The sequence below is a fragment of the Erigeron canadensis genome, chromosome 1, assembly GCF_010389155.1.
Source record: "Erigeron canadensis isolate Cc75 chromosome 1, C_canadensis_v1, whole genome shotgun sequence".
Classification (NCBI taxonomy): domain Eukaryota; kingdom Viridiplantae; phylum Streptophyta; class Magnoliopsida; order Asterales; family Asteraceae; genus Erigeron; species Erigeron canadensis.
Genome location: NC_057761.1, coordinates 31,639,810 through 31,653,789, shown reverse-complemented (window position 1 = coordinate 31,653,789; position 13,980 = coordinate 31,639,810). Strand labels below are relative to the sequence as shown.

Genomic DNA, 13,980 nt, shown 5'->3' with positions numbered 1-13,980 from the left:
TTATAAAGCAAATTAGGTATTCTATTTTTGGAATATCTTAATCTATTAAAACATTTATAACATACATTTTATATTTACTAAATTACATTCATTAACTTCTTAAATCACATGAATTATATTACATCAATTATCTATCTTACTCGCCCTCGTTGCCACTACAGGACGCAACCGACACGCCGCCGCCTATACCGCCGCATTGCGTGGGTATTCCTAACTTTGTCATTAACATGTGCATTCTATCGACCATATAATTGAGTCATCATGTATTCATCAGCTGATGACACGGACTGAACTCCCCCATGACTTTCTCCTGTGAAAAACGCGGGTTGTTTAGGTTCAGGCAACACTCCCTCACTAATCAGCATCAGGATCACTGACATCATAGTTGGTCTATCTTCTGGATGATGTTGCACACATAATAGCCCAACATGTATTGATCGCAGTACTTCAGATATGATGCATGAGTCACGTAAAGACGCACTCATGAGTTCAATTGACCTGTTCTCTTTGTAGAGTCTCCATGCCTAAACTAGTCCAAATATATCATTATAAGGATACACACAGGGAGGTTTCTTAGCAAAGACAATAGTTTGGTTTCTAAAAATTTACTATATCTAGTTAAACGTACATGCCCAAGAAGGTTGTCACCGTGATCTTGATGAGAGAATCCTGTGTTCTTTTTGCCACTCACTATCTCCAACACCAAAACACCAAAGCTAAATACATCCGACTTTGTGGAAAACTTCCCGTGTACTGCATACTCCGGAGAAATGTAACCACTACAGCAAAGTTGCATCAGTTTTTGTTTTCATTTTTCCTTCAAGAAAATTAACTGCAATATTAAATAAAAAACAAATAGACAATGGTTCAGATTCATACTATGTTCCCACCACCTTCTTTGTCTTGGTGAAAGTATCATCAGATCCGAAAAACTTTCTAGCAAGGCCAAAGTCAGAGATTTTTGGGTTCATGTCGGCATCCAACAGAACATTGCCTGCCTTGAGATCTCTATGAATGATTTGAAGGCAGGAATCTTGATGTAGATATAGAATCCCCCGAGCCATCCCATGGATAATCTGAAAACGGCAAGGCCAATCAAGCATTGAACTTCTGGTTTCATCTGACAAAAAACTTATTAGCTTAGTTAAGCATATATTATACCACAAGTGTGAAAGTATAATGTGAAATCAAATAAAATTGTGTGTGAGAGAGAGAGAGAGTTAAACCAAATAAAAATGAGTCTAAGCTTTTGTTAGCCATGTATTCGTATATCAAAATCATTTCATTTCCATGAATGCAATATCCGAGAATCTTTACAAGATTTCGGTGCTGAAGTTTGGCAATACACGTGATTTCATTCTTGAATTCATCAAGCCCTTGTTTAGATGATTCGGAAAGCCTTTTCACAGCTACCTCGCGTCCGCCTTCCAACACACCCTGGGTTAATGTTTACGATGCTTATATTAAACTTTTTCATTTATGATGGATACTAATAGTTTAAGCTGTTTTGAGTAAGGTATCAATAAGTTACCTTGTAAACAAGACCAAAGCCCCCTTCTCCAATCTTGTTATTGATACTAAAGTTTTCAGTAGCCTTAGCTATTTCATACAGGCTAAAAACAGGCAAGTCATCAGTATCTTCCATCTGAACACTGTTATTCTTTTTATTTAGTGTATCCCAAATTCCTACAATACAAAATATACAAAACATGTTATAGTCGGTAACTTAGTGTGGTAAAAATCGATTTACAAGGCTGAATAATTGCGATTACTCGTTACAAGGCCAAATTGGACAAAAAAATTGGCCTTAACTTGGGGTTACCTCAGACAAAAACTCCGCTAAATTTCAGTTTGAAGTACTTTAATGATTGTGCTGATGTTTCTATACATATTTCTTGGCCTATGAACAATCTTATGCTCTTATTTACATGTCATACCGATAAGTTTGAATTTTTATTTTAAATTTCCAATCTAGGCTGATTAATCACTATTTAAATGTACAAATTTGACTTGTTGAGTTCTCTTTTTCTAACTTTGACCGTAAGTAGTTTTATTTGTGTAATATAATATTTAATGAGTATTATATCATTGAAAAGTACATCTAAAACTCAATCCATCCATATATTTTATATGAAGTATTGTATAACATAAACAGATATAATTACGGTCAAATTTCAGAAACAAAGACTTGAAAAGTCAAATTTCCAGCCCCTCTGAAGTACTGCCATGTGATTTTTACAAGTTGATTACTATTGTTTCCCTTCTAAAAGCGTTAAAACTAAATCTTGTTACCTCTTCGTTTCATATAAAGTCTCTTCTTCTTGCAAGTGTATGCAACAGCAAACGACAGCAGCGCAGCTGAGATAATTGAGAGCACTACTGTGAGCACTCCTTTCTTCTGCTTGTAGCTAAGTTGTGATATTTTATTTCCTTCCAAAAAAGAGTCATGAAATTTAGAAAAAAAAAAGAGATATCTAAAGCAATAGATTGAGATTATGAAAACATGACCATGGACGATATATATTACTCGTAGATCAGAAGGTGATTACCTGAAAATTCAGAGGCAGCCAACCTTATGTATAGATTATGCTTCACATCATATTCTCGGATGTCAATAAGCTCATTAAACCACAACAAACACCCACTTCCCCGAATATCTAAGTTTGCATAAGCTATACAACTGCAATTCCTTCTGCAAGCCATCTCGCATTCATCTAAGGTCATGCTCACATTGTACCATGACTGCCGTGTGTCTGGAAGTTTCACTCCTGATATTTTCCAGAAGCCATCTCCACTTGCGCAATCTAAAGGCCTTTTTCGTTGACATCCGCCTGACCAACCTGATGCTTCCCATTCATCTGGAAGTCTTGGCTCAAAACCTTTCAAACAACTACAAAGGGGGCGCCTATTGATGTTATGGCTTCCAAAAGGACCGCATACTGCATAACGATTATAACTGTCCACTCCAATATCTGCAAACACAACCCACTGTTGCAGCCGCTCTATCCATTGTGTGTGCAGTATCGTCCCGTCCCATGCCAATTGCAAGCGTAGAATTATTGAAGTGTTAAGTTCAAATCTATAAAATATTTCTTCCTGATTGAAAACAAACTCCATTGTGTAGATTGGATTTGGAGTGTCAATAGGAAGGCCACTATTTCCGAGACCATTCCATGGTCCAATTCTCCATCTCAAATCATTACCTTTCCTCCCAAACAATTGTGGATATCCATTTGTATCTAAGTAATGTATATATTCACCCTGAGAAGGATCATCAGGACTCTTCCAAGATGTCATATGCTTCTCTAAGCCCGTTTTGAAATCCTTTCCAAATTTCATCCCTGCAATAAATGTGTCACCGATATAATCAAAACTCTGCCAAACCAGGTTTTGATTATTGGTACTAGTATTGTCCCAAAGAACAAGATTCCCGGTGTCCAGAATCTGTGCAACTGGATTGATCATGGTAGAAGATGTCGAATTGGATGACCAGATTTTAGTATTTCCACCATCTGCCAAAATAACCAGGTTTCCTTCATGAGTGAGTATGAAGACGCCCGTTCTATCAGCAATCGGCGTCTCCCTGTTTGCAACCCATACCGGTGTACAAACTGATATCTTGTTGTACCATATCCCCACGTACCGATACTTGGATTTTCCAGGACTAAAAAATCCTAACTCGAACATCCCGCCAGGTGAAACAAGTGTGTCGCCATCATCTTTGATAGCTTGATTTGCATAAATGGTGTCTACTGCTTTAGAGTCTGACAAGTGAACAAATAGTACACCTGAGAGTAGTAAAAACATGCATGGTATGTCCATATATAGTTGTTTTTTGTGTTTGAGAAAAAGTGGAACATATAATACCTCCATGGGTGATCAGCTTTGCATTATATGTTATTGTTCATTTGAGAACGTACTAATCACGCTCTAAGGGCCAAAAGGTGGAACATATAATACCTCCATGGAGTCCTATTTTAGATATATTTAACATATGTATTTAATTTCCCTCTATGAAACGCCTGCTTAATATAAAGGATTATGGTAGATTAGTAATCCTTTTAGGAGTTTTAGGGGTAGTTTTTAGACTTATATATAGGGATGTTGGGCATGATTCCTTTTTTTTATATGCTCATATGACTTATTTGCACCTCTTAGAATTCTATGGGTAGTGTTCTCGACATGTTCATTTGAGTTCTTATATGTAATGTTATGTTGGACTTGTGTAAGATGCATTATGTTACATGTTTCTATTACGCTAGCTAATCTATCTTTAATGTGGCCACGCAATATTCGACCACCCAATATGATTACTTACCCCTTATGTTTTTATTTTACTTCGTTGTCTGGTTGGAGGTCCCTTTGGAAGCAATCTTTTGGGTAAAGACAAAACTTTCTACATCTACCTCCCTCAGACCTTGCTTTAACAAGTATTAGGTATTGTTGTTGATAACATGCATAAGTTTTTTCCTTCCGATGATAGGGGTTTCTCATCGAAGATTTAAAATGAAAATTTATTTTACAAGGAGGCTTTTTAAAATAGACCCGATTAAGATAACTTATTTAGACCTCTCATCATTAACGAATAACTCACACCATCTATTTTATTTAAATGGATATTGTCTCTATATAAATGTAACTCCAATTTCATGAAAAAATCATTTAATGAAAACCTTTTCTACCATTTTTGTATGTATGGTTTGAACTCAAAACTCAAAATTTAAGTCCCTAAATATCAATTTATTTATTAATATTTAGTTAGTTTTTTTTTTTCTTTTGTAAAGGGTTATTAATTTTTAGTTATATGTAAGTCATATCTTGACTATTGGTTTGTTATAATATAAAAATAGATTGAAGAAAGGTTTTGTTACTTGGAAGGATTGTAATCGTTTTAATGTAATTTAATCTTTATGTTGTACTATAACTACTCTGGTAAGTGTGTAGTAATTTGTTATATGAATGATACTTATTTTTCGGAAAAATAAAATGTGAGTAAGTCATATCTATTAGTCAACGAATTGGAAGCCATCCCAATATCCAATCAATTACGAGTACATCAAATGCTTGTTCCTATTGTGACCCGTGAGTCATACGGCGTATAAGTTAGTCTGAGGATTGAAAGTCACTTTGCATGTCACCCCATTAGATATTATTCTAACGCCTCGATGTAACTACTCGAATGCTAATTATTAACTTATTATTTAATATATATATATATGACTTTTATTTTGAGAATGTCACCCCATTAGATATTATTCTAACGCCTCGATGTAATCACTCAAATACTAATTACTAACTCATTATTTTATATATATATGGGTAACACTCTTATTTGATTGTCCCCCTATATGGGTAACACTCCGGTGAGAACACTTTTAAAATAAGAACGGTGAAAACACCTTAAAAACATCATTTTGATGCATTAAAAGTCCATAAAACTAACATAGTGCATAACTAATTATCTTTATTTAAGTGTTTAGCAACACATTCATCCGTCAAAATCGAAATAATCATGCTTTTTGTTTTGTGCATCCATCTTGGATGCATATTCATTAAAATGATGCATCCAACAAAAAACGTAATTTTTTCGATTTTGATGAATCAATGTGTTGTTAAACACTTAAATAATGATAATTAGTTGTGCATTATGTCAGTTTTATGGACTTTTAATGCATCAAAATGATGATTTTAAGGTGTTCTCACCGTTCTTATTTTAAATCTGTTCTTATTTGATTGTCCCCCTATATATATATATGGGACCCTTATTTTGAGAACTTATTTTTATTGTAAAAACCGTGAGAATTCCTAAATTTCATATTGAAACACATGTTTTTTTTTTGTCATTCACATGTGAAATATTGTAAAAACATATGTTGTAGAAGAAAATTTTTTTTGAAATCTTATATATAGCCGTTTGTCACATGTAAACAAAAAACGTGAACAAATTCATTAACAAGTTCATAAAAAGATAATTTGAAAGTTTCTTGAAAAAGTTTGTTCTACAACATATATTTTTATATCATTTCACATGTGAATGAACAAAAAAAAATGTGAACAAATGTATAGTTTAAGAGTTCTCATAATTCTTAAAAAAATGGTTTTCAAAATAAAAAACTATATATATATATATATGAGTCATCAAATTAGATCTGTACAATTTCTCAATAAAGTAAGAAAATTTCATCTTTCTATATAGAATCTAATTTAAAATGCTGCCATTGTTTTATTTCTAGGGATTCGTTCAAGCACATTATATATATATATATATATTTTAGTCAAGACTCACGAACCTTATACAATATAGGGATCTACTATAATCTACCAATAAACTAAAACAGGATTGACATGTTCTTGAAACGACACGTGGCGTAATCTTTGATTGACACCGTGTCATTTGAATTTATTTATTTTATTAAATTAACTTTTTTTAGTTGTATACAAACTCAATTTTGTTATTAGACTTAAAATTAAATTCTGACTCTTGGCTTATTAATACAAAAGATGTTATAACCTTATTTGATTGATCGTTTTCTCATTAATAAATTGTCTTTTTTTTTTCATTCTTCAACTCCTATTATATATATTAATTATAATAAGTTATTAACATGAAGACTTCAAAATTTTGAGTTTACGATCTGAAATCACAAGGCTATTTCCCATCATCCGCTATGCTTACAAGTTCCATTTTTTTTTTGAACCGCCGACTTTTATATAAAAAATGAAATAAAGATAGCTCAAGACGAGCTATCTATAAAATTACAATGTCAAAAGGGGATTTGATAACCAATCATCCCATCTAATGCTTGTTTTGCGATTCCTATATACGTACCAATTAAAAGAATAGGAACGAATATAACCAAAACTATCACAAAGTGAAATAGTAGAAGACTTAAAAACAATTGAGTTCCTTATGTGCCATATGTATCACCACGCCGTGAACATAACCGATAACACCAACTCTTTAGCAACCATCTTCAATTGAGCATTATCCACCAAATCAATAACCAAAGCGGGATGAATAGGAGCAATACAAGTTCCGATTTTGATATGGTTCTAAAAATTTAAGGTAAATCCAAAACTCTAACCAAACATATATTATATTTGTCATTACTGTTTATTATAATTTAGCTTCGATTATCGATTTACTTTAACCAAAATTTATTTCATACTCACGAATCATACATGAGGCATATTCGAATTTCTTTATGATACAATTTATGTAGCTACCGTACATCGTACGGGCATTAGGACTAGTTAATATATAATCTAATAATTCAAGTTGCAAAGTTTGTGAGTGAAAAAGATTATGCGGTAGCAACGGTGACGTCGGTAAATAGTGGGGGCGGCGATGACGGGTGGCACCGGTGGCGGTGATAGCGATGGGGTAGCGACGTATCGATGTAAAAATTATTGATTTAATGAGGGCAATGTAGTTATCTTAAGAATTGAGAGATAGAAGTTGTAAATAATTTCACTAAGGGTATTATAGGTATATTAGATAGAGATATTTAACTTAGTGAATAAATGATAGGGGTAATTTAAGTATTTCAAAAACTAGATTTTTAAAAATAAAAAAAGATAATTTGTTTTATAAAGTAGTATAAATGAGCTTTTATAGTTTTTATAAAATTATCTTACTCTATCTTAACACACCATACGATTTATACTTTTTTTAAAATTATATGTATTGTACGGAGTATGTAAGAATGTGTACGTGGCAAATGACAACCTTATATAGTTGTCACTTGTTAGTTTTTTATTGGTCGGATAAATTTTCTTACATATGATACTCATAATTTAAAGATGATTATATATACAATAAACATGAATTTAGTTATTTCACGCTATATATCTTCGTCCAAAGTTTATTACCATGATACTAATCCCTATTTACATACAATCCAACACACATTTGATTATTGTAGCTCCTAAGGATATGTGTATAAACTAGGTAAATAATAGCCTGAATAGTCTTTCTATCGAGAAAAATGATAATAGTTTATTAATATCCATGTATGAGACAGGGTAAACACTTCCGTTGTGATATTTTCCACTGGATTGTAGTTAGGATAGTGACATGAAAATTTTCATTGGACAAAATGGTCTTGCTAGAAAGATACGTAAAATTTGTCAAGGTTCTATATGGAGCTTTTGTTTCTTAAGTGTCGAAAGTTCAAATTTTATCTCTAAATAAATATATATAACTCACCTAATTATATAATTAGTAGACTGGATTAATTTTCCAAATTATTTTTTCCTATAATACGCAAGATAATTATCTATAATAAAAGACATGTTAATGTTTCATAAAATACATATTAAATATATAAAATAGATAGACTTGTTAATAAATATGATGTAAAAAAAAAATACTTTAAAAATTTTAAAAATGTAGTTATCATCCGAAAAATGATTTGTGTGGTGCATTGAATACAACATAAGGATATTTGTTTTATAAATTTGAGCTAATAGATTGTTTGTTATAGAAATTGTTTCATTTGATTTACACGTAATTATAAACTCATCTGATTTTATACATAACGAGATAGGTATCGCGCAATGCGGCGGCGGTGGCAGCAACGGGTGGTGTTAGTGGCGGCAGTGGTGGAGTCAGGATTTTGAGTATGGGTTGCCAAACAGTTTTCATAATACTAACAAGCTTAATTAAATGTATGAGATTTTAAGTACATATTTTGTGGGGTTGCCAATTACCTTTAAACTCAATAAATACATAGAAATAGTACTAGAAATCTTGATTTTTTTTAGATATTGTGGGGTTGCCATGGCCACCACATGGCTCCGCCATTGAGTGGCGATGGTGGTAACGATGTGGTTATTAATATATAACTAATTGACGTAAATGGTATTGTAGTTATTTTATGGTTAAGAGATGTATCTTTTGTAAATAACTTTATTAAGAATATTATAGAGATATTAGGTATAAATATTTAATATTAATTAATAAAGGAGATAGATAGTTTGGATAAATATGAGTGTAAAATATTTTAGGGATATATTGGGTAGATTTGGTGTGTGAATTAGGAATATGTTGAAAATTAAGAGTATTTTGGGTATTTTAAAGGTAGAGAGTTGAAAATAGGGGAAGGTAGTTTGTTTATTAATATACGAGATGAGTTCCCTCGCAATGCGGCGGCGCTGACGGCAACAGGTGGTGCTAGTGGCGACGGTGGTCACGATGTGGTTATTAATCTAAAGGTAATTGACGTAAATGGTATTGTAGTTATTTTATGGTTAATGGATATATCTTTGTAAATAACTTTATTAAGAATATTATAGAGATATTAGGTGGAAATATTTAGATTAATTAATAAGGGAGATAGATAGTTTTGATAAATATGAGCGTAAATTTTTTTAAGAAAATTGTAACAATCGTGACTTTTAACTATGTGTACATTTTGACTGAGCATTAGTAATCAATAAATGTTCTAGTGCAATTTAAGGTTCAATTGGGTTCATTGTGTTCATATGGGTCAATTTATTGTTCAAGTTGAGAATTATGTGCTAGTCAAGATAATTAATAGGCTCTAATCGATTTTTTTTACTTAAATGACATTCAAGCTAACTAGTAAAATGTAAATGGATCCTACCCATGGGTTGTGACCAAACCATGACCCACCTAAGTTAACCCAACCCTATCCCTTTCTCCCCCACCCATTTCTCCATCTCTTTCTCTTTCTTATTTACTTACAAACACACACACACACTCAAGCTCTCAATCTCTCTCTAATTTAATTCACAAATTTAATGGGGTTCAAGTAGAATCATAACAAAATCATCATCCTCATCATCATTCTAGCATCATATCAAAAATTCAAGGTTTCAAGTGCAAGAAAAAGCTCCATTTAGGTTAAATTCGGGTTTGGTTGCTTGTGGAAGTTTTGGTAAGTGATTTCTAGCTCAAATTCCTTATTTCAAGTTGTTAAGCATGTCTCTTAATTAAATCTAAGTGTCCTTGGTCAAATTCGGGTCAAAATCGATTTGGGTTCAAAGTTAGGGTTTCATTAGGGTTTGTGATGGTCAAGAACTATTTTGAGCAAAGATGGGTGTTAATAAGTGTGTTTTTGATGTGGGTTTTGTCTATTTATGTTCAAAAATCAATTTAAAAGTATCCTTAATCAACAAGAAGTCAAAAATCGAAATGTGGGTGTTCTTGGGTTGTTTATGGCCGAATTTAAGCAAAGATTTGTGTTAATGGATCAAGTTTTGAAATGGATTGTGTTGGTTGAAGTTAAAACATGTTATGTATGTCAAAAATTTAGTTTATGAACTGCTAATTAGAGCCTTGTGTCAAAATTTTGAGTTGAAATGGGTTTTGGATCGATCTTGGAAAATCTGCAGGCCATAACGCCCGTTAGGGATCTTAATGGCCGTTAGTCATTTGCCCCCCCCCCCCCCCCCCCCCCCCCCGTAACGGCCGTTAGTCTTGTTAATGGCCGTTAGTATCTGAAGGGCGTGTAATGGCCGTTAGTATCTGAAGGGCGTGATGGCCGTTACTTTTGGTAACTCCCGTTAAGGACTGGTTTTTATAACATTTTGAAAGGTTTATAACTTTTGATCCATAAGTCCAATCGAGCCATATGACCTATCGTTAGAATCGTATGAGAGTTAGTTTCTTGTGGTAACAATAATTTGGGTCGAATCTTCCTTCATTTTTAAAAATGTCGAGCCAAAGTGTCTTGTTCTTACTCGGGAAGATTATTATAGTGTCTGTGGGTTAGCGACTTGACTTGAACCACTAGACCAACTTGTCCTAGGGATTAGGGATGACATTGATGACATTATGTTATACATTGATGGGTCGGGAACGTTTGGTGATCAATTGACGTTGTAGTTCATTCTAACCTTAAAATTTGTAAGGCAAAGGTGAGTTTTCGTAGCTTCCCTTACTCTTTTAAGAGTCGGGCTTAAAAGTGTACTTCGTGCATGATAACAATTTGTAAATTACATGTTGTGTGATGGTTTTGATGACGCGCAATTATGTGTTTTCGTTGTATGGTTATTTGTTTATGTATGATGAGTTTGTTTAGGATAGTTGGGTATATATGGAGGATGATAATGCCTTTGAAAGTTTGGAGATGTGGTGGGAAGGCTGCGGGTGACCCTATATATAAACATCAAAGGCCTTTCAAAAAGTAGTATCATACGAAGTATATACACACAGCGTTTGGTTATGTGTGGACAATGATGGTCATGGATGATCAATTTATGTGCAATGAATGCAAATGAGGGTCATGATAACAATACAAACGGGCACTTTTAGTGTTTGATGACATTATACGGGTATGATACGTACTTGATGACAATTATGGATGACATGAGAACAATTGAGGGACATTGTGTGCAAGTGTGAGATCATTGGTCATGTTAGATACTTAATTGATGTCTAAACTCTTATTCTTTATGTTTGCGTATGTGATGGATGGTATTGGTACATGTTCTTGTTCCTTCTTTCCTACGAACTCACCAACCTAGTGTTGACATTGTTTAGTACACTTTTGAGGTAACCAAGATAACCCAAGAGCTTGATTGCATTGCTAGAAGTTGGACTGTGACCATGGATCCATGATTCATTTCCCATTGATGGGACTCGCTTAGGATCATGAGCCATCTTTTGATATCATTCTTGTAAAACTCCTGATGGTTGTATGCTCCTTGTGCTTTTGTAACTTGTAAACTAAATGTTGGGTTCACGGAATCCTTTTATTTTCATATAGTCTCGTTCTACGATAATTCTATCTTGTGTCATGCTTTTCGGTGCATTTCGAGCCTAGCTCGGGGTGTTACAAAAATATTGGGTAGTTTTGGTATTTTAAAGATAAAGAGTTAAAAATGGGAGGGTAGTTTATTTATTAATATAGTATAGATAACTATACACTAAATTAATAAATTAAGCTTGTGTGTTACACAATATGAATAAGAGCTTTCGTTAAAATACCTAAAACTATATTCAAATATTTTAAATTGACTTCAAGATAATAACATAAAAAAATGAATAAAATTAAAATTTTGCAATAACAATAAATGTAATGTATAACATTATCTAATGGCAAATGAAACTAATAAAAGTTAACAACTTGACATGTAATAACAAAATATTAAAAACTATAAATTTTCATAGGATATGGTTAAAGGTGAGAAAAAACAAACCAAAAAGCTAAGAAAAAACCTTGAAAACCGGGAAATCAAAATCGAAAACCAAAAAACCTAGTGATTTTCGGTTTTGATTTGCTAACAACTCGATATTTTGGTTTGGTTTCTATTTCATATGAAATACTGAACCATAAAAACCGAATCGAACCAAATATATATATATATATATTTATGCATATACTATATTATAAAAAAAGTGTTGAAGGTTACAACGGAAGATTGTTTAAAATGTCCTTAATGATTAAATTACACTATCAATACTTTATCTTTTAAAATATATTAATTAACCATTTACATCAATTAACAACACCACTCAACGCCAACTCTACCACCAACGGTCACCTTCACCACCACAGCGTCGCCGCAATGACAGTTGCATTGCGCGAGTACCGTATTAGTGTGTATATATATATACTGTTTATATTATTTTGTATCTATATCCTTCTAATACTCATTCTCATTATTTATGTTAATATATTTATTTAGTAGTATACAATTTAGTATTAGTTATATGTTTTATGTGAAAACTACAACAAGATTGATTCGGTTTAATCAATTATATTGAAACAACACTTCAAAGATATAAATTCTTATATATATATATATATATATATAAAGGTTATTTGAAATAATTATTTGAACTTTGTTAAACTTATTTTGATGGATTTACCGTGATTCTTCTATTGATTATTGGATAAATTATTGAAATTCTAGTATATAATTATAAATTATAAACTTTAATTGTTTTTAGCAGTTACGTTGGTTCAAACCCCCACAATGATTAGAAATCAACTAAAACAAAAAAAAAAACTGAAATAAAAAAAAAATCAAAAGTCTAATGATTTTAAATTTGAAAAACCGAATTATAACGGTTTGATTTTTGATTTTAGTTAAAAACCGACCCAAACAGCAACTAACAATGTTTACACCGGTGACTTGTTTACTCCAATCAATTTCTCCGGCTACATTTTAGCTAATTTCTCTCCAGTGACACCATATTTCTCGGCGAAATAACATCTCTTTAAGGCTTAATATCCAAACATTATTGAGGGCATCAAAAACCATCCAAAATCTGCTGAATGGAAAGCTTTTTTGTCTTTTTAATACTCAATAATAATAGTAATAATAATTGAAAACTACAGTAAATATAGGATTCAAATCTCTTATTGTTAAACCGAATAATAGCGAAGCATGAATACTAGCCGATTAAGTCCATGTTCAAATTTACACCATCTCCCGCTGCTGTCAAACCACCACCGCCATTGCTTCTGTTACCAACACCGAAGGATCTTAGTGTGTGTGTGTATTTATGAGGATTTCGATTCGACTGGAATGGGGTTTCAAAAACTAACTTTCTCTATATTATCTTCTTAAGGTAACTTTTCTTTTGATCTCTATACTATATATAAGTGTATATATATGTGTGTGTGTGTGTGTGTGTGTGTGTGAAAATCTAGGGGTTATATGTTTGTATTTTTAAAATTAAGGGATGATTAATCAATAGCAATCCGATGAGGTTTGGAAAAATAAAGGATAAGACTACTTAAAAGATAGGGATAATGACATGTAAGTGTAGCTAACTAATCCAAAATGTCTATGTAATGTAATGATCTTGAAAAGTGTCTATCCAATGCAATTAAAAACAAATTTGTGACTATGTATTGTATGTAACCTAGGATATTGGGTCCGAAGGTGTCTTTTAGATACCTGGGATCAGTGATACACAAATCGGGGGGGGGGGTAGACGAAGACATGACACATCGAATCCAAGCTGGATAGATACGGTGGAGAGCAGCTTCTAGAGTCATG

At 32.7% G+C, this 13,980-nt stretch overlaps 1 protein-coding gene across 1 annotated transcript; it reads right to left on the bottom strand.

Annotated features, from left to right (window-relative positions):
• Nucleotides 1-221: 221 nt before the first annotated feature.
• On the bottom strand, nucleotides 222-3,921 carry LOC122607823 (G-type lectin S-receptor-like serine/threonine-protein kinase At4g27290). Its single transcript, XM_043780880.1, has 7 exons — nucleotides 2,550-3,921; nucleotides 2,293-2,430; nucleotides 1,532-1,686; nucleotides 1,227-1,437; nucleotides 880-1,120; nucleotides 629-779; nucleotides 222-524 (listed from the first exon to the last, which is right to left on the bottom strand). Exons 1-7 carry the CDS (start codon nucleotides 3,871-3,873, stop codon nucleotides 237-239), a joined length of 2,508 nt encoding a protein of 835 aa, XP_043636815.1. The 5' UTR covers nucleotides 3,874-3,921; the 3' UTR covers nucleotides 222-236.
• Nucleotides 3,922-13,980: the final 10,059 nt, after the last annotated feature.

Excerpts from the sequence above, each read along its gene's own strand:
- LOC122607823 (XM_043780880.1), bottom strand. The coding sequence starts at position 3,873 with ATGGAGGTATTATATGTTCCACTTTTTCTCAAACACAAAAAACAACTA. Across the intron at positions 1,687-2,292 it reads ACTTTATATGAAACGAAGAG|GAATTTGGGATACACTAAAT; the intron begins GTAACAAGATTT and ends TTTGTATTGTAG. Across the intron at positions 1,438-1,531 it reads GCTTTGGTCTTGTTTACAAG|GGTGTGTTGGAAGGCGGACG; the intron begins GTAACTTATTGA and ends ACATTAACCCAG.